Source organism: Schistocerca serialis, chromosome 5 (assembly GCF_023864345.2).
Source record: "Schistocerca serialis cubense isolate TAMUIC-IGC-003099 chromosome 5, iqSchSeri2.2, whole genome shotgun sequence".
NCBI lineage: Eukaryota > Metazoa > Arthropoda > Insecta > Orthoptera > Acrididae > Schistocerca > Schistocerca serialis.
Genome location: NC_064642.1, coordinates 511609209 through 511630275, shown reverse-complemented (window position 1 = coordinate 511630275; position 21067 = coordinate 511609209). Strand labels below are relative to the sequence as shown.

Here is a 21067-nt window from a genome sequence, read left to right as displayed (position 1 = left end):
ACCCTCCCCCATCTCTCCCCTCCCCAGCCCCCTACAACCGCTCTGGCACACTACACAGCTGTGAGTGTTGTTATGCCAGGTCTTCCCTCGGAACGGCAAGCCATTTTCGATGCTTTGTAAAAGACAACTTTGTGGTTTAATGTCTATTTTTACTTGGGACATGTTAGTTAACGTTGTTTTATCTTCACGTAATTTGTAAAGTTTTTTAGGGTAAAACTTTCATGGTTGTAAAGAGTCGGAAGTGACGAAGATTTAGTTATATTCTATTATTTTTATTACATTTAATAGTAATGTTGTTCACGTTTAACGATTTTGCGTTCCAAAATGGCATACAAATGGCTCTGAGCACTATGGGACTTAACATCTGAGGTCATCAGTCCCCTAGAACTTAGAACTACTTAAACCTAACTAACCTAAGGACATCACACACATCCATGCCCGAGGCAGGATTCGAACGCGCGACTGTAGCGGTAGTGCGGTTCCAGACTGAAGCACCTAGAACCACTCGACCACAGTGGCCGGCAAATGGCATACAAATTTGTAATGCACACCGTATGTGGCACTGCTGTGTTTTACTGTTCAGTGATTTTAAGAATTGGACTTTTTGTTAAGGGTTTTAAAAGGATTAATTTTGTTGTTGACTTGTAAGGCTATTGTATTCTTGACGGTTGGAGACCATTTAATCAATACAAATGGCTTCCTATATCCTGATAAGGCGCCCCATTTCTAAGGTTTCCTTACGGCAGCGGAACGAGTAGACTTCCAATTAGCAGTATGCGCTGCAACTGTTCGATGCACATTTTTACATGTTTTTCACGTCTTTGGAAATACCATTTTCGACTATGTTACGTAAGTCTTGAAATGATGTATTTTGTATTTTTGGCATGTGCTTAAAAAAAGTTGGTAACACCTGTGTTGCACGTGAGTGTAAATGTGGTTTCTACCTGTAGGATGATTTGAAAACTGGTCTCGGGCCGAAACTAGTCATCAAATGAATAAAGAAGTAAAACTTTGGGCTTGTTTCTCGTTGTACTGATTAACAGAAGTTGCTGGCCCATAGCTATTCCAGCATGCTGGAAGCTCGTAGGGTCTTTTTGTGAACAGAAATCTGTTTTTAGTCACCTCTGTATCTTTTGTCTTGATGAAGTTTTCTAGTTGACAGACTGTAGGTCTTCCAGTCAGATGCTGGAAGTGTAACTGGCTCTGGGCAGACACCTATGAGGGATCATGTATGGTGTCGTATTTGTGTAGTTGATGGTGTTGGTAGTTGTTATGATGATGATGATGATGATGGTGATGAGTGAAGGAAGAGGATGGATGTTACCCAGTGCTGGCACACGACAGTGACGCATACTCCTTGTTTCAGTATACCACGGTCGTCGTCAGTGACCTGCATAAAGTTGACGTCCCCGTGTGGTCAGACGAGGACTGCCAGGCGACCTACGACTACTATGTCTACTCTGTGAGGGAGAACAATATCTGTGCTGGAGAAGAGGGCAAAGGGAAATGTGGGGTGAGTCCTAACCTTTTCTCCCTTACGTTTATAGCATTCCCTTTACCTCTGCCTTCCAGTCGCATTTCACTCGACGAAGCACCATTGCTAGTCATAAAACTCAATCAGCTGCAATCGTTTTCTGTGTATTAAATTAAATTTAACACTGTCGGTTTGTACGTGTTTTAGTACACTAGTCTGTAAGATCCTCTTGCCTCGAAAATATATAGAACAACTTTCAAAGGGCGCCTCAGCAAGAAGACTTGTAATATCTGTTACTTCAATTGGAAATAGAAGCACTGCGATACAACATGACTTTGCGTTTTTATTAATAATTTTTGTCGCACAAATCCATATCATGTGGCACTAAACATCTGCTAAATAGCGGCATAAATTCTCTGCGAAGTTTTACAGAGAGAATGCAACATAAGAGTGATTTGAACATTAGAAACACGAGTCTGCCAGGCTCTGAAAACAATTCCGTCTGCTGACAAAGCTATGATGACAGACTGCTGGGATACGTATGGTGTCATTCTCCTAGAAGTGTCAAACTCGAATAGAAATGATGACGGTTCGCAGCTCCACTTAAAACCAATATGCTCCTGCATTGTTAACGCCGCACAATTATCTCCTACATCGTTAATACAAATAAACATACTTCCCTGTCCCCTGTTTTGACAATGGAGAGTAACTTGGGCAGTTTACAAACGGTATATGAGTTGTAGTACAGAGTCAAACAAGTCAAACATAAACCTACATTAACTAATTATGAGCGATGACACCCCAAATATTTTACTGTCATATATGCTTCGGCCTTCGTAACACACTTGGTTTAGGCGGAACTGACGTCAACATGGCAAGTCCCATGGGACACACATTTAGAGTAAGCTGAATGTGACAGTGTCACCAGTTTCCATGTAAGAGTGGTCTACAGGAAATCCCAACATATTCGCAGAAAAATACCAGGCCCATTCAGTTAATAACAGGAGAAATTTTGTAGAAAATAAAAAATTTCGACGAAGTTTGTGCTCCTTTGTTATTTTTTGGTAGTGTCCTGGAACTATTATCAGTTGAAGATAGCACGCCTTCCTCGAGATCTGGATGCTGCGAATCACTGCAATAAGATGGCGGCACCCTTGCAGGTTTGATCCAACGTAAAGTAGAGGAGTGTCATTAGACTTCTTTCGGGTGAAGGGTTGAAGCCAATCGAGATTCTCCATTGAAGGAAGTGTAATATGGTGAAAATTTTTTACGCCGAACGCAAGTGAATGACTGGACAGATAAGTTCGAACGAGGTGTAACAAATGAAGAAGATTCGCCACGACCAGCACGACCTGTCAGTGCAGACAAGGAGAACGCCATTGCGAGAACTGATCAGACGATACGATGCAGGCGTATTACGATGGGTGATATTGCAGCAACGATGAGCATTAGTATCTAATCAGCCCACTATATTTTTCATGAGGTAATGATGTCCAAGAAAGTGTGTGCTAGTTGGGTTCCAAAACATTTGACATCAGAAATGAAAGAAGGCGCATGGATGTGTGCAGGGAAACTTGAAGTTCGTCTGCTTGCCACACCCCCCGTATTCCCCGGATCTGGGGCCTTCACATTATAAAATTTTTAACCCACTGAAAGAAGCACTTAGCGGCACAAGGCGATGAGGATGTCCAGGTAGTAGTGCACAAATGCTAAAACACCACAAGAATTCTTTTCACGTGAAACTGAGAAGCTTGTCCAGCACTTTCATAAATTCATTGAACTTGAGAGGGGATTACACTTAAAAATAGATAGTGTTGTATTCCATTCTCATAATAGATTATTTAAAATACTTCCATTTCTTATTGAATGAACCTCGTATTTGTGACTAGAAAGGGTGTGAATATCATTCGTGCTTGTTTCAGTCGCAGCAATTTATATCGTTCTCTTAGGTTCTTGCGAAACCACACCCTTGTAAATCGCGACATATTCGGAACAAATAGCTAAATTTTTGTGACATGCAAGGAATATAAATGTCGTTTCAGGTCATTTCATTAGTAGCACTTCCATCGTTTGCTGTTTAATCGTCAGAAGTCACAAAATCGAAAAAGCTCTCTCTTGAGTGAGCGCACTTTTATATATTAGTAACATTAAATATTGAACAACATACTTGTATTTCTTTCAAATAACTTCCGGGAATTCAGCCAGGTAACACTTTCAGCGACCGCCGATATTTCGGCGGGAGAACACCCCGCCATTTTCAAGGCAAACTGCAACGGACAGGCGACGTACATGCAAATTTAATACCTCGGTTCTCGGACCCAAGCAGGAAAGATAACACACACACACTGAACACTAGTGCCACCAAAGATGGCCAAAGTCAGAGCTATCGATAGTGAGACTATGAATTCGCAGGTGAGGTAGCATTGAGTCTGTCCCTCTGTTTCTTGACAAGGGAGAGAGCCGGATTCCAAACAGAGTTTAAACAGAAACCTCCATCCCTGTTAACAAGGTTGCTCGCTAATTTAATCTCAACTGCCTCCCGAATCACACTGTCCCAATAGCTGGACGTGCATGCCAATATCTCGGTGTTATTATATAACATGGAGTGACCAGTATCCAAGCAATGTTCGGCAATAGCAGATCTATTTGGCTGCTGTAATCGTGTGTGCCGTTTATGCTCAGTACATCTGTCCTCCACGGTCCTGATAGTTTGACCAATATATGCCATGCCGCAGCTACAAGGGACACGATATACACCCGCCTTACGCAGTCCAAGATCATCCTTAACGGAACTCAAAAGTGCTCTAATTTTAGATGGAGGTCGGAAAACACATTTCACATCGTATTTCCGTAAAATACGACCGATCTTATTGGACGTGTTTCCTACGTAAGGCAAGAAGGCAGTAGACTTAGGTGTTGACTCAGAATTATCATCAATCACCTGATGTACAGTTGGTCGATAGCGCAACGCACGTTCAATCTGTCTATCACTGTAACCATTTTGACGAAATGTAACTTCAAGATGGGACAGCTCAGCTGGCAAAGTCTCAGCGTCAGAAACGATATGTGCCCTGTGTACCAAGGTACGAAGTACCCCTTCACGCTGAGCCGAATGGTGACAACTATTAGCTTGTAAGTACAAGTCGGTGTGAGTACGTTTCCTGTAGACTGCATGTCCCAATGATCCATCATCCTTCCTCCTAACCAACACGTCGAGAAAGGGAAGGCAACCATCCTTTTCCACCTCCATCGTAAAACGAATGTTCGGGTGGATCGAGTTCAGATGTTCTAGAAAGACATTCAAATTCTCCCTACCGTAAGGCCAAACAACGAAGGTATCGTCAACGTATCTATAGAAACAGGCGGGTTTTAAAGGCGCCAACTCCAATGCACGTTCCTCGAAGTCTTCCATAAACAAATTTGCGATCACAGGAGACAACGGACTACCCATCGCAACTCCATCTGTCTGCTCGTAATACTGGTCATTAAATAAAAAGTAAGTGGATGTCAACACATGCCTAAAGAGATTAGTTAAATCAGCACCAAACCTGGCTTCAATTAAAATATCAGAGTCATTCAGCCTCAGTCGTTTGGAGGGACTGAGGCTGAATGACTCTGATATTTTAGTGAGTTTCGATGTGGTCTCTCTCTTCACTCGTGTTCCTCTGTCTGATTCGTTGCGGTTAATTGAAGCCAGGTTTGGTGCTGATTTAACTAATCTCTTTAGGCATGTGTTGACATCCACTTACTTTTTATTTAATGACCAGTATTACGAGCAGACAGATGGAGTTGCGATGGGTAGTCCGTTGTCTCCTGTGATCGCAAATTTGTTTATGGAAGACTTCGAGGAACGTGCATTGGAGTCGGCGCCTTTAAAACCCGCCTGTTTCTATAGATACGTTGACGATACCTTCGTTGTTTGGCCTCACGGTAGGGAGAATTTGAATGTCTTTCTAGAACATCTGAACTCGATCCACCCGAACATTCGTTTTACGATGGAGGTGGAAAAGGATGGTTGCCTTCCCTTTCTCGACGTGTTGGTTAGGAGGAAGGATGATGGATCATTGGGACATGCAGTCTACAGGAAACGTACTCACACCGACTTGTACTTACAAGCTAATAGTTGTCACCATTCGGCTCAGCGTGAAGGGGTACTTCGTACCTTGGTACACAGGGCACATATCGTTTCTGACGCTGAGACTTTGCCAGCTGAGCTGTCCCATCTTGAAGTTACATTTCGTCAAAATGGTTACAGTGATAGACAGATTGAACGTGCGTTGCGCTATCGACCAACTGTACATCAGGTGATTGATGATAATTCTGAGTCAACACCTAAGTCTACTGCCTTCTTGCCTTACGTAGGAAACACGTCCAATAAGATCGGTCGTATTTTACGGAAATACGATGTGAAATGTGTTTTCCGACCTCCATCTAAAATTAGAGCACTTTTGAGTTCCGTTAAGGATGATCTTGGACTGCGTAAGGCGGGTGTATATCGTGTCCCTTGTAGCTGCGGCATGGCATATATTGGTCAAACTATCAGGACCGTGGAGGACAGATGTACTGAGCATAAACGGCACACACGATTACAGCAGCCAAATAGATCTGCTATTGCCGAACATTGCTTGGATACTGGTCACTCCATGTTATATAATAACACCGAGATATTGGCATGCACGTCCAGCTATTGGGACAGTGTGATTCGGGAGGCAGTTGAGATTAAATTAGCGAGCAACCTTGTTAACAGGGATGGAGGTTTCTGTTTAAACTCTGTTTGGAATCCGGCTCTCTCCCTTGTCAAGAAACAGAGGGACAGACTCAATGCTACCTCACCTGCGAATTCATAGTCTCACTATCGATAGCTCTGACTTTGGCCATCTTTGGTGGCACTAGTGTTCAGTGTGTGTGTGTTATCTTTCCTGCTTGGGTCCGAGAACCGAGGTATTAAATTTGCATGTACGTCGCCTGTCCGTTGCAGTTTGCCTTGAAAATGGCGGGGTGTTCTCCCGCCGAAATATCGGCGGTCGCTGAAAGTGTTACCTGGCTGAATTCCCGGAAGTTATTTGAAAGTTGTATACGCCAGGAGAAACTCAGGTCTTACTTGTATTTCGTTAGTAAGGAAGTCACAGATTCTGTTCCAAAAGTGAAAATGAAGCAGAAAATCTGCTTTAGAGCAGGACACAAAACAACTTTCCTCCATTCTGTAACTCAGCTTCCCTAACCAGAAGATCATGACGAACACATGCAATTCTCACCAATATCATCATTCATCTTAGGATCCCCTGATGGCTTTTACCACTAATGGATCATTAATTGACACTGAATTATAAGAAATCGTACCAATGGTGACGAGTCTGTGGATAAATCTCAAATGTACCATCTCCTTGACACTGCGTACTGCCACAACATGCAAGTTATAATACAATAAAACGAAGTAAGTATGGCGTCTCCAAAGTTGTCAGCTGCCGTCATCCCATCTATTGACGTTATTTTGACGTCAGCTCTGAGTAAATCAAGCGTGTCAAGGTTGCGACCCCGCTGACGTACGGTAGAGCTATGGTGAATCATCAAAATGGCGCTATACAAGAATCTGGTTTTAAGAAAAGTGTTGCAATCCAAATCTCGATTGCGGAAAAATAGATTGGTAATGAAGCGAATTGTAGCAATACTACTTGGCAAGGAGTAAATAGAGGTAAATTATCATGAAGTGCAGAAACAGGGACCCACGATAGGCCACGTTTGAGCTATCCTGTCCCATCTACTGCTCACGGTATGGACAACCGCGTGGACGCAATTATTCGCGCTGAGGCGCATCGCAACTCTACATTGGCACATTGGAAATTGGAACATTGGAAGGGCATGTGTAAAGGATTAGGTTTTTGTATGTTCAAAGGTGTGTTCAAAATGTCTTCTACGAACGCTAATAACACACGACAACATCGAAAGAAAAGCCATTTCATCTGAATCATTGGAGTTGTTTGAGACTACTGGAGAGGCCTTTCTGCCAGGAATCAATACAGGTGACAAATAATGGAAGGATCACTTTGAGCCAGAAGCGAAAAGGCAGTCACTAAAGTGTCATCACTCGCGAGCACAAGAAAGAATAAATTCAGTACAGCTCTGCTGGCATAGTCATGATGACCGTCTTCAAGGACAGTGGTGCCCTCATTCTTATGGACGTGGTTCAAAAGACCAAGCCATTAAGTCAGAGGTCTATGTAAAGACTCCGAACAAACTCAATACCGTTTACATGTTTGAGTCCGACATGAATTCAAAAGAACTTTCACCTGCACACAAGTCTCAGAGCCCGGGAACACATCGTCGAATTGCGTTGGAATCCATTGCCTCATCTATCCTAAAGCCCAGATCTCACGCCCTCAGACCTTAATCTGTTTGGATCACTTAAACATTCTCTACATGGGACACATTTTGATGATGACCAGAGAGCAGTTCGTGCAGTAAAATCTTGACTACGAGCAATAAACAAGGGCTTTTACCAACAGGATACATGCTCTCACACAATGTCGCCCTAACCCCATAGTATGTGATGGAAACGAAGCAGTGGCAAGTAAGAAATACAGTACCAGGATTGATAGCAGATAAAACCCGAGACATTGGGATCAGCAAAGCCTCGCCACAGTGCCACTGAGCCTCACAGATATATCCATAGACTTGCAATTGTATCTGTAAAAGTAAACTAAATACTTGTTATTTCTTCAACGACCGATGTTGAAAGAAGAATTACTGCAACACATCACAAAGCCGGAATAGAGTTGTAGGTTTATGGAGATAAGAATAGTAGCCCTAAACCGGTAATGGTAATCAGATAAAAGCTTTTAAAATGTTTGTGGCTAGCTGTGGCCCCCTTTAGGAATCTTTTGTTTATCTGAATAACTACTTGAGAAAAATTGTTTTAAATTTTCGTCTCCTAGTCCATGTTTTCCACTCATTCCCCAATGATTTGTCTTTCTCCCACTAATTTACTGTGTTTATAATTTAATTTCAATTTGTCAAGTATGAGATGTATTACATGTATATCAAAAATGGCTCTGAGCACTATGGGACTCAACTGCTGTGGCCATTAGTCCCCTAGAACTTAGAACTACTTAAACCTAACTAACCTAAGGACATCACACACATCCATGCCCGAGGCAGGATTCGAACCTGCGACCGTAGCAGTACATGTATATCACTGACGCAAAACAGTACAACATGAGTTTGACAAAGGACTGAATGGTAGAGTCTGAATTATATAAAATAAAGAGACTGATAAATCCGTTCAGATAGCATACGAGTTAGTGCCGCAGGAAGCTAGATAATAAGTATTTTCTCCAAAACGACTAAAACCTGATATCTATCCTAGTTTGTTTCTGGTGTAAGACTCTATTTATAGTTCCAAATGATTGCAGAGGGAATTAATGTGAAAATTCTCACGAGTTCGAAATTAATTTTCGTCTAATAATGAAATAAAAAATTTATTAACTGTGCTATGTAGACACTATAGGTAACAGAGACGCAACACGGTTCATATGTTAAGTGTAGGATGGTAGAATAAATACACCTGAATACACACGTTGCACCGAGCGATGTGGCGCAGTGGGTAGACACTGGACTCGCATTCGGGAGGACGACGGTTCAATCCCGCGTCCGGCCATCCTGATTTAGGTTTTCCGTGATTTCCCTAAATCGCTCCAGGCAAATGACGGGATAGTTCCTTTCAAAGGGCACGGCCGACTTCCTTCCCCGCCCTTCCCTAATCCGATGAGACCGATGACATCGCTGTCTGGTCTCCTTCCCCAAAAACAACAACACACGTTGCAATTGCATAACCAGCGATAGCTTGTTTACAGTCTAGAATCAATTTCAGATCTTGAATGCAGTGTGCCTCAACTTCTGAGACAGGTAATTCACTCATGACTAATTTTAGAGACAAGAAGAAAGATTACAGACTTAAACAATACAGACTTAACACTATATTGTTAAAAGAAGGAAACACCAATGCTACTCAGGCGTAGTCTCAACGAAGTGTTTTTGCGTTGATACCAGTGTTTTCTGTTGAAGTGAGTAGAACTCCTCCCGAACAGACCATGAAGGCCCAGCGGTTCCGACCGGCCGTCATGTCATCATCAGCCCATAGGCGTCACTGGATGCGGATATAGAGGGGCATGTGGTCAGCACACCGCTACGTCTGTTTCCGAGACCGGAGCCGCTACATCTCAGTGAAGTATCTCCTCAGGTTTCCTTACAAAGGCTGAGTGCACCCCGCTTGCCAACAGCGCCGGCAGGAGACCGGATGGTCACCCATCCAATTGCTAGCTCAGCCCGACAGCGCTTAACTGCAGTGATCTGACGATTACCGATGTTACCACTGAGGCAAGGCCGTTGGTAGAAATTAAGTCGCGCTAGGTCTTTGTGTCGGTTCCAGACATAACTCTAGAAACAAATGAGCACAGTAAGAGATCACAGCCAGGCACAGGTACTGCCAGGTAATTGGATATCCTAGGTAGGTAACGAATGTGCCATTCCCCTCCCCCATACCTCCTCGCCACCCCCCCCCCCCCCCCCCCTTTCGTCATCTCAATCCACCATTTCCCGTCAGTTTTACCTTCAGACACCCCTAATAAACTCTGAAATATAATAATATGCTATTAAACTCATTTTATAAAATATTAATGGATAAAAAATGGATTAGCTACTGTTTATAATATTTAACTGAAAGTAAATACACGAGTAGTTGCACAATAGAAAAATAACAAAGTTCGCGAATTTCAAGAACTCAATGCTGAATTTAATTGACTTGCAATCAAATGATCATGCTTATTTCTCTGTTACCTGATTGATTACACTTATGCTTCAAGTTTCGTATTATGGCGCCTCCAGTACAGGGATGGGTGCTTATGGATCAGGATGGTGCTAGCGGGTGGTGGAGGCAAGATGGGAGCCTAGAAGGTTCCAAAAATAGGCGGCTGCAAATGTATCACGTTCCTTAGTGATGCATCTGCACAGCTTACTACATTGGCTCAGTGTCACGCTGGCCACTGAATTCTTCTGGGCTGTATGCCTGCGCAAAGCACGAGGATGATGATGAGTAGTCTCCATCGAACACTAGTTGCCCCGTTATATAATGTGGTCATGCAGTTTCTGCATCCACATGTCCTCTATGATGGCGCATATACTATTGTCAGGGGCAGGCTCACACTATTACGTCCATACATAAACACGACATTACCTCCTCCCCCTCTTTAAACAAGACCCGATCCCTCAGGTCGACCATAAAACCAGTTTCTTATTATACTACATATTCGTACAAAATACAGAGAAATTTGAAAGAAATCAACTGGCGGCTTATTCACATGGTTTAGAGATTGCATTCAATCTTACTCATTGTGGTGCTTATTGCTACTTGCTTACAAGTCTTGTGCTTCTGGCTATTTTAACCTTCATGGCTTGTTGCTTTGCTTCCTTTTGTCTAAAACCTAAAATTACCTCTTTTCTGCGTTCACACTATAATGTTACAACTTCAGTCTCTTTTATGCGCTAGGGATCCCGTCTATTGGACTCTGGACTATTGATGGTTTCTGCTGATAGTCGGCACTCCACCTAAAAAGAATAATAGCTACATGCAGCAGGGTTAGAGCCATTGCGCCGCTTGGTACTACTGCACTCAAAATCACCATCACGTGTTGCCCCTCTCTGAACTGCTCTACGTGCTACATTAACTTTTCGACTAAAATGCGCCCTTCCTGCATGGCAATGAATTCATTCAGGGAATACATTAAGTCAGGTTCTAAAGCCTGATTTAGAAACGTTATATTCGGTGCTGGCAATAAATCCAAAGGTACGCCTGCCAATACACCTACGGTTCTGAAATATTCACTTGCGTGACTCCTGTAATCGTAGCTGGTAGATGAAGGTTGTCTTGTCCCATAGAGTGTAGACGCATTGATTAACAACACACTTCCATTAACTTCTACCCATGGGGCCTCCATGAGCTTCCTCTGCTCATGAAGCTCTCTACTATAATCATGTCATTATAAGTGGCGTAAACACAATGAAAACCTACTTGCTGAAAATGCAGCCCTTGATATCCCTCGGATATACTAGTCTGTTTGACTAAGAAGAGTTCTGCTGGTTTGTATTACCCTAGTCGGACATACCGAGACCCTCCCACCTGGAAAATTTTGCAACTGTTATTCTGTCATTATTGCATGTTTGATCCATCTTCCGAAATTGATAATTTTCCGTGGATCCTCACCTGCACGAATTTTCCAAGAACACCCTACTTCACTGGGTATGTGTGAATTGCGTAATACTTAAACTCTTCATGTCTTCCTGTTACAGGGAATCGAATTAGAATATACAATCGTGATGAATCAGTTTTCACATCCACTGACGCTGTGTGGTAATAGAAGTGTAGGTTTTGTGTACTGGATTCCACATAAGGCTTAATTCAGGCGATTGCTCGCTCTGTGCTTTCTGCAAACCCGACAAGTACTACACAGGCAGCAAAATGAATTGCTCCTATGACTTGTGTTCATTCGTATCTTGCCCTCGCCATACGCAACCTGAGGACAGGAACAAATATCGTCCTTGCTCTCTCCTCGAAAGACTGATACTACTGACAAGTCCATCCACAAGCAACAAAACAAACAGAAAAATCTTTACTCTATTGTAACTAAAATAAATGTCATGGGACTATGACCTCCAGTCAGGTATACCGTTCGCCGGGCGCAATTCTTTCGATCTGACGCCACTTCGGCGAATTGCGCGTCGATGGGGATGAAATTATGATGATTAGGACAACACAACACCCAGTCCCTGAGCGGAGAAAATCTCCGACCCAGCCGGGTCGCGTTGACCACTCGGCTACCGGGGGCGGACCATCATAACTTATTTGGTATAATCCTATACACATGCAAACACATAAAAGAACCCTCGAGAAACGCTCCTCATCTTCTTGATCTTGACGAGTATGGTATCTCGTGCACAGGCTCAACATCATTTCCTTCTTTCTCCCGTTCCATCCTTGAAATCTCTGGAGTCGACTGTGAACCACACTGTATAGGTCACAGATGTTCATTACGTACCGTCGTCATTCTTGTTGGCACCTATAACTTCACATTGACTCCACCACCTGATAAGTTATTAATACCTTGGGATGAACTTCTTCGTCTTTCCTTTTGGCTTCTAAAAACTGGATAACTTCACCATTATCCTACTTTATCCTGCCTTCATGAAATTGAATGATGATGAAGTACAGAAAGGGCAACAGCCTCAACGGGTGCGGGGCAAAGTCAGGACATGCGGGGACCAAGCAGCAATCGGTATTGTAATTGTCAACTGTCGAAGCTGCGTTGGTAAAGTACCAGAACTTCAAGCGCTGATAGAAAGCACCGAAGCTGAAATCGTTATAGGTACAGAAAGCTGGCTTAAGCCAGAGATAAATTCTGCTGAAATTTTTACAAAGGTACAGACGGTGTTTAGAAAGGATAGATTGCATGCAACCGGTGGTGGAGTGTTCGTCGCTGTTAGTAGTAGTTTATCCTGTAGTGAAGTAGAAGTGGATAGTTCCTGTGAATTATTATGGGTGGAGGTTACACTCAACAACCGAACTAGGGTAGTAATTGGCTCCTTTTATCGACCTCCCGACTCAGCAGCATTAGTGGCAGAACAACTGAGAGAAAATTTGGAATACATTTCACATAAATTTTCTCAGCATGTTATAGTCTTAGGTGGAGATTTCAATTTACCAGATATAGACTGGGACACTCAGATGTTTAGGACGGGTGGTAGGGACAGAGCATCGAGTGACATTATACTGAGTGCACTATCCGAAAATTACCTCGAGCAATTAAACAGAGAACCGACTCGTGGAGATAACATCTTGGACCTACTGATAACAAACAGACCCGAACTTTTCGACTCTGTAAGTGCAGAACAGGGAATCAGTGATCATAAGGCCGTTGCAGCATCCCTGAGTATGGAAGTTAATAGGAATATAAAAAAAGGGAGGAAGGTTTATCTGTTTAGCAAGAGTAATAGAAGGCAGATTTCAGACTACCTAACAGATCAAAACGAAAATTTCTGTTCCGACACTGACAATGTTGAGTGTTTATGCAAAAAGTTCAAGGCAATCGTAAAATGCGTTTTAGACAGGTACGTGCCGAGTAAAACTGTGAGGGACGGGAAAGACCCACCGTGGTACAACAACAAAGTTAGGAAACTACTGCGAAAGCAAAGAGAGCTCCACTCCAAGTTTAAACGCAGCCAAAACCTCTCAGACAAACAGAAGCTAAACGATGTCAAAGTTAGCGTAAGGAGGGCTATGCGTGAAGCGTTCAGTGAATTCTAAAGTAAAATTCTATGTACCGACTTGTCAGAAAATCCTAGGAAGTTCTGGTCTTACGTTAAATCAGTAAGTGGCTCGAAACAGCATATCCAGACACTACGGGATGATGATGGCACTGAAACAGAGGATGACACGCGTAAAACTGAAATACTAAACACCTTTTTCCAAACCTGTTTCACAGAGGAAGACCGCACTGCAGTTCCTTCTCTAAATCCTCGCACAAACGAAAAAATGGCTGACATCGAAATAAGTGTCCAAGGAATAGAAAAGTAACTGGAATCACTCAATAGAGGAAAGTAAACTGGACCTGACGGGATACCAATTCGATTCTACACAGAGCACGCGAAAGAACTTGCCCCCCTTCTAACAGCCGTGTACCGCAAATCTCTACAGGAACGGAGGGTTCCAAATGATTGGAAAAGAGCACAGATAGTCCCAGTCTTCAAGAAGGGTCGTCGAGCAGATGCGCAAACCTATAAATTTTAGAACATGTTTTTTGCTCGAGTATCATGTCGTTTTTGGAAACCCATAATCTACTATGTAGGAATGAACATGGATTCCGGAAACAGCGATCGTGTGAGACCCAACTCGCTTTATTTGTTCATGAGACCCAGAAAATATTAGATACAGGCTCCCAGGTAGATGCTATTTTTCTTGACTTCCGGAAGGCGTTCGATACAGTTCCGCACTGTCGCCTGATAAACGAAGTAAGAGCCTACGGAATATCAGACCAGCAGTGTGGCTGGATTGAAGAGTTTTTAGCAAACAGAACACAGCATGCTGTTATCAATGGAGAGACGTCTACAGACGTTAAAGTAACCTCTGGCGTGCCACAGGGGAGTGTTATGGGACCATTGCCTTTCACAATATATATAAATGACCTAGTAGATAGTGTCGGAAGTTCCATGCGGCTTTTCGCGGATGATGCTGTAGTATACAGAGAAGTTGCAGCATTAGAAAATTGTAGCGAAATGCAGGAAGATCTGCAGCGGATAGGCACTTGGTGCAGGGAGTGGCAACTGACCCTTAACATAGACAAATGTAATGTATTGCGAATACATAGAAAGAAGGATCCTTTATTGTATGAGTATATGATAGCGGAACAAACACTGGTAGCAGTTACTTCTGTAAAATATCTGGGAGTATGCGTACGGAACGATTTGAAGTGGAATGATCATATAAAATTAATTGTTGGTAAGGCGGGTACCAGGTTGAGATTCATTGGCAGAGTGCTTAGAAAATGTAGTCCATCAACAAAGGAGGTGGCTTACAAAACACTCGTTCGACCTATACTTGAGTATTGCTCATCAGTGTGGGATCCGTACCAGGTCGGGTTGACGGAGGAGATAGAAAAGATCCAAAGAAGAGCGGCGCGTTTCGTCACCGGGTTATTTGGTAACCGTGATAGCGTTACGGAGATGTTTAATAAACTCAAGTGGCAGACTCTGCAAGAGAGGCGCTCTGCATCGCGGTGTAGCTTGCTGTCCAGGTTTCGAGAGGGTGCGTTTCTGGATGAGGTATCGAATATATTGCTTCCCCCTACTTATACCTCCCGAGGAGATCACGAATGTAAAATTAGAGAGATTAGAGCGCGCAGGGAGGCTTTCCGGCAGTCGTTCTTCCCGCGAACCATACGCGACTGGAACAGGAAAGGGAGGTAATGACAGTGGCACGTAAAGTGAGCTCCGCCACACACCGTTGGGTGGCTTGCGGAGTATAAATGTAGATGTAGATGTTGATGATGCCATTTTTCACGCTATACACTACCTCATTACAGGGACAACCCAGCATTTGTGTGTACTTTTGAATTATATTATGACATGACAGACCTCCAGTTATTCTGTGTTCCCTTTTCGTTCTACCATTGGCCTGTGGATGAAGAGGACCAGTTCTTAACTCCTTCACATTCAATAAATGATACAGATGCTTCAACAATTCCTAGATGCAGTTATTATCCTGGCCCATAATTATCGTACCTGACACTGCAAACTTCGACATCGAGTTGATAACCATTGCATGTGTGACTGTCACTGCTATTTTGACTTAGCAACCATTTCCACATACCGAGGAAAGTGTTCTATTATTATTAATACGAAACAGTTTCCTGCTGGTATACGACAGATTGGCTGCAATACATCAATTACAAGCATTTCAAATGGTTTTGAGCTTCCAGTAGCCTCTTCAACGTAACTCGCTTGCGATTCAAGTCAGCTTACTAACATACTGTATGCAATTCCTTACATATGGATCCACGTCTGATTTCCTTCCTCTCCAAAAGTATCTCTTGGCCAACCTCAAGTTACATGCACTGCACCCTCCATAACTAGATAACATGTGATCATGTGCTTCCTTTTGAATCTTCTCCTTAAACTTTGGAAGTCATATCCTCGTTTCCTTGCATATCAATCTTTCGAATGTACTAAACTGCGACTGCGTCGTGTACTGTTTACAGTCACTGTCAAAACTCCGTGCTGCCTGACGCTCTGCAAGACTACAATCATGAATTTTCAACATTGATTTTTTCCTGCTTAATCTCCCTGGATTCCTATGCTTCATTCTTTGCTTGTATACCATTTCATAATAGAACGCACTAAGTCTCAGTGCCCATCTTGTCAGCCTACAAGACAGGTACATCAGTCCGAATACCCACCTCAAACTAGCGTGGATGATCACTACTCCAAACATTTTCCCCGTAAAGAAACATCTAAAATATGTGAGACGACGAATGAGGCTCAACATCTTCTCTGTCACTGAATAGTTCTGCTCCAGTACAACAGTTTTCTCGACTTGTACGATACAGGATGCTCTTCACCGTTAATCTCCTGGGTTAAAACTCCTCCCAAAGCACTATCAGATGTGTCACATGAAAGGTAAACTTCTTTTGAACGTATGGAAATACTACAACTGGGCTGAATGGATAAACTCTGTGTAATTCTTCAAACGTACCCTGACACACTTCTGGCATTATGGATTTCATATCTTTCTTTAGCAACTACTTGAGTGGTAATGTTATGTCAGCAAACAGTTTCGTGAACTTTCTGTAGTAATTCGAGAACCTCAAGAAAGATTGCATTTTCTTAATTGACTTATGCACTATGGAAGTGTCCATTAAGAAGTTTTTTGTTTGAGAAAGATTAAACTTTCTTAATTGACTTATGCACTATGGAAAATTCCTTTAAAATATGTTACATTTGATTTTGAACTCGTGCTGGCTTAATGGGTTAATTATGACTTTGCTTTTGTTCACCTTTATGCGACTTCGTGGATTTCCAACTGCGACAGAAACCAAATTTATATTGATATGGCACTGTTTTATAATATTTCTAAGAAATATTCAAACTGATTAAATTCTGAAATTTACTATAAATCTCTTTAATTAAACAAAGAGGTCGATGTGCGTTAGTGGTTTTCCTAATAACGTTGTTCATGAAATGGTCCCTGATATATTATTAGGTGTATGAATTTCATGTTAAAACACTTATTACCAGTGACAAAGCGCAACATTGATATCAAACTATTACTCTCATAAATGTTAGAAAAATAACTTATAAATATAAAGACTAACCTACAGTGAAACTTACACAACCTTTAATAAAAAAATCTAAGGTTCCCTGCTATGGATGTCTCATTTAACAATGGTTGCAAACTATCCGCAACTGCAATGCTACTAAACAGAAAATATTACCTTCGTTCCTCTTCATATGCTCTTGTAATCTCATTACCTCTCATTTCATTTTAATCACTAATCGAATCTTTCTCCTGTGTTTCGCAATATTCAAACACAAACCGTTTTACTTAAACGCATGTGCACTTCACGTCTACACTGCCACAAGTCCTCTGCTCACCGCCTGTCTCATCACTTCTTCCCGACAAAACTCGCGCTCCTTGAAGCAGCGACGACCAAAACAAGCACATCTTCCAGCGTCATAGATACACTAACCAAAGACTACATGCTATTAATAAGCAATTCAGAATTGGCTCCTAGCATTTGAGACATCCAGAGTATGTATAAATTACAGAACCTACAGATACCTTCCATTTTCTATATTTCTCTGTGACTGGCGAAACTACATATCTAAATATCCCTTTTGTCCATACCTCTAATACTTTATGTTCGCAGAGAATACCCACTTCTATCTCCGCCCTGTGTTGATATGTCAGTTTCTTCGCTTTCCATCGCTAACTTAATTGAAGAATTAAAAAACTCTTATGCATTTGTACATATCCACCGCGCGGGGTAGCCGCGTGGTCGGGCGTCTTGTCACGGTTCGCTCGGCTCCACTCGTCGGAGGCTCGAATCCTCCCTCGGGTATGGATAAGTGTGTTGTTCTTAGCGTAAGTTGGTTTAAGTTAGATTAAGTAGTGTGTAAGCTTAGAGACCGATGGCCTCAGCAGTCTGGTCCCACAAGATCTTACCACAAATTTCCAATTTTGTACACATCCTTCTTGACATGTGCGTTGGCAATCCCTTCATAAAAGCATAGAGCGCCCTCTGCTCAGCTTCTTAACGCAAAACTGTGTTTTCTGACTCACTCTGCCCCGACTCGTACATGTGTTCACTTCATTTCCCTATCAAGTCCGCGAAATCTTCCACAGTTTCCCCTTGCCTCTTCACAACAGTGCTCGACTGCTCAAGAAAATACCTTGCACTATTCTGGTTTTTTTTTTGTTCAATTTCAAAAATCCGTTGTCCAACTGTTCAAAGCTTGTTACATTGTTTAATTCCTCCATACTCCTCACATACATTTTCGCTTTTCCTACTAGTTGCAGTTTTGCTACACATAACAACTGTCAGTTCAGCCACCCACCTGTGAAGACGTTCTCTTAGAACGACCTCACATCCTGAGAAAAACAAGCAAATAATTCCACTTCATGCTGTGGTACTTGAATCTATGATAACTGTTGGTCCCTAGCTGTCAACAGCCCATGCAGCTGTGTATTATCCGCTGTCAACAGCATTACTTTTTCCAACTCATACTGCTTCCAGAACCGACATACCTTTCGTCTCTGATTCTGCCATTGCATCGCTCTTACTATCCGTAGCACGTAATAACACAAGAAACCACAACACCAAAAATTCGTCACGAAGTTGGAATTAACATTATATCGCACCAAAAATTCGTCACGAAGTTGGACTTAACATTATATCGCACCAAAAATTCGTCACTAAGTTGGACTTAACATTATATCGTGAGCCACCTGGACTCTCCACACTGTCTTCCAATATGACGATATAAATCTCATGTACAGATGGTCAGAGGCTCTGACTTTGGAGAAGGGGCAGTAGACCCAAATGAGCTACGATTATAGATACCAAATTCTGCTCTCTACAGCTCCTCTGGCCTAAACACGGTTACTTCCAAGTTACAATGTCAGTTACGCTTCACTTCCGTATTTATTACACCCTCCAAAACGTTATCGAATGGTTCATCAATTACCACACTGTCTTGACACCTTACGTCGTGGTCCAGACGCCACGTTGAGTGACGACGACGCCACACATTCTGACAACAAGCTATAGCGCCCCCCCCCCTCCCGCCCCTCTCTGGCGCAGGGAGGGATGGTGAGAATGGGTGGTGGAGTTGAAGTGAGAGACCAAGAGACTAGACTACATGGAAAGATAGCTGCAGTTGTAACAAATTCTACAGTACACCGCATCAGTGACCGACTGGCTGCTGAATTCTGCAGGGCTGGCTGCCTGCATGCCCTGCAATGCTCATACAGTCTCCCCACCAAGCGCTGTCAACATGTTATGTAAGATAGCCGTATGGTTTCCAAGCCTGCAGCATGTACTCGATGATTATGTTTCTCCTAAGGCCTTTGGTGGCAGCAGTCTGCATCTTGGTGGTGGATGCCCACCACGATGAGACGCTCATCTGCAGTGTAGGAAGTCGGTTAGTGTGCATAGGAGACAGCCCACTGCCACTGGGCAGAAGTTGGCTGTGTTTTTGGAGTTAATCTGGGCTGGCTGCTGCACCGTGGCTCTGAGTTCTGGAAGTACTTAGCACATAGAGCTGGTCCCCTGCCATGGCCATGAAGCACTGACTTCAACTGGCAGGTCCATGTGGTGACCCCATCCAACAGACCTCCATCAGCCTGGTAGAGCTGCGAGGCAAGGCATAGCTGCGTTTCAAAATCTCCAGTATTTCTAGTCTGCAGCGACAGGTTTTTTGTGCATGTGCGCCACTACCAGCCTCATATGCTAAAATATTACTGTCACGGTCAGAATGGAAATGGGCCTTGACCACTGCGTCACGTCTTTGTGCAGGACCGTTGGGTTTGCTGTTTCAACGAGTGTAGTACAGTTGAGCTTGCTGTTTCAAAAAGCTAACTTGCCTAGAAACCTTGTGTAGGCCTTGTTCAGTTCTTACAGTGACAACAACCCACGCTAACCTTCTGCCAGTTCTACTGCAATACACCACTCAAACTCACAATAATATGCCAGTACAGTACAGAATTGCTTAAGCTCTGTCGAAGAAAAACTGTGGACCATTATCTGTAATAATCGTTTTGGGGAATCGCTCGACAGCAAAGAGGCGACGGAGAATTTTGATAGTCTCAGGAGAAGTGGTGTTCATCATGCGGGAGACATAAGGGTATCCTGACCTGGAGTCGACCAGTATGAGACACTGGGAACCATGAAACGGCCCTACAAAATCCAAATGGAGACGTTTCCACGGAACACCTGCATCCGGCCAAGAAAACACCAGCTCGGGGTTACTGCCTATGTGATTGGCACGTAGTGCAGGCTGACACGAGGAAGGCAATGTCTTTATCCAAACCGCGCCAATGAAGGTGTCAGCAGACCAGCTGTTTGGTGATGACAACACCCCAATGGCCTGCGTGGAGGAGGTATTCGACACGGCGTCGCAACGCTTGCGATATGACCACATGCGATGGGGAATGTCAGATCACTATGCAAAGGATGACGCCACTGCAGATAAAGAGACTGTGCCGATGATCAAATAGTTCAAATGGCTCTGAGCTCTATGGGACTTAACATCTGTGGTCATCAGCCCCCTAGAACTTAGAACTACTTGAACCTAACTAACCTAAGGACATCACACACATCCATGCCCGAGGCAGGATTTGAACCTGCGACTGTAGCAGTCGCGCGGTTCCGGACTGAGCGCCTAGAACCGCTCGGCCACCGCGTCCGGCGTGCCCATGATCCCAAAAATGCTGGACCTCTGCATCGCGGACACTACGACATCTGGTCAAGCAACCCACAACGATTTGGCGGC

The 21067-nt window shown here is 43.2% G+C and overlaps 1 protein-coding gene across 1 annotated transcript in view; it reads left to right on the top strand.

The window, feature by feature from the left end:
• The window catches only part of LOC126482039 (trypsin-1-like), a 58873-nt gene that overhangs the window by 32756 nt on the left and 5050 nt on the right, over nucleotides 1-21067 (top strand). The window contains exon 4 of the mRNA XM_050106012.1: nucleotides 1367-1513. Within this exon, the coding sequence (XP_049961969.1) occupies nucleotides 1367-1513 (147 nt within the window). The remainder of the gene's footprint in view (nucleotides 1-1366; nucleotides 1514-21067) is intronic.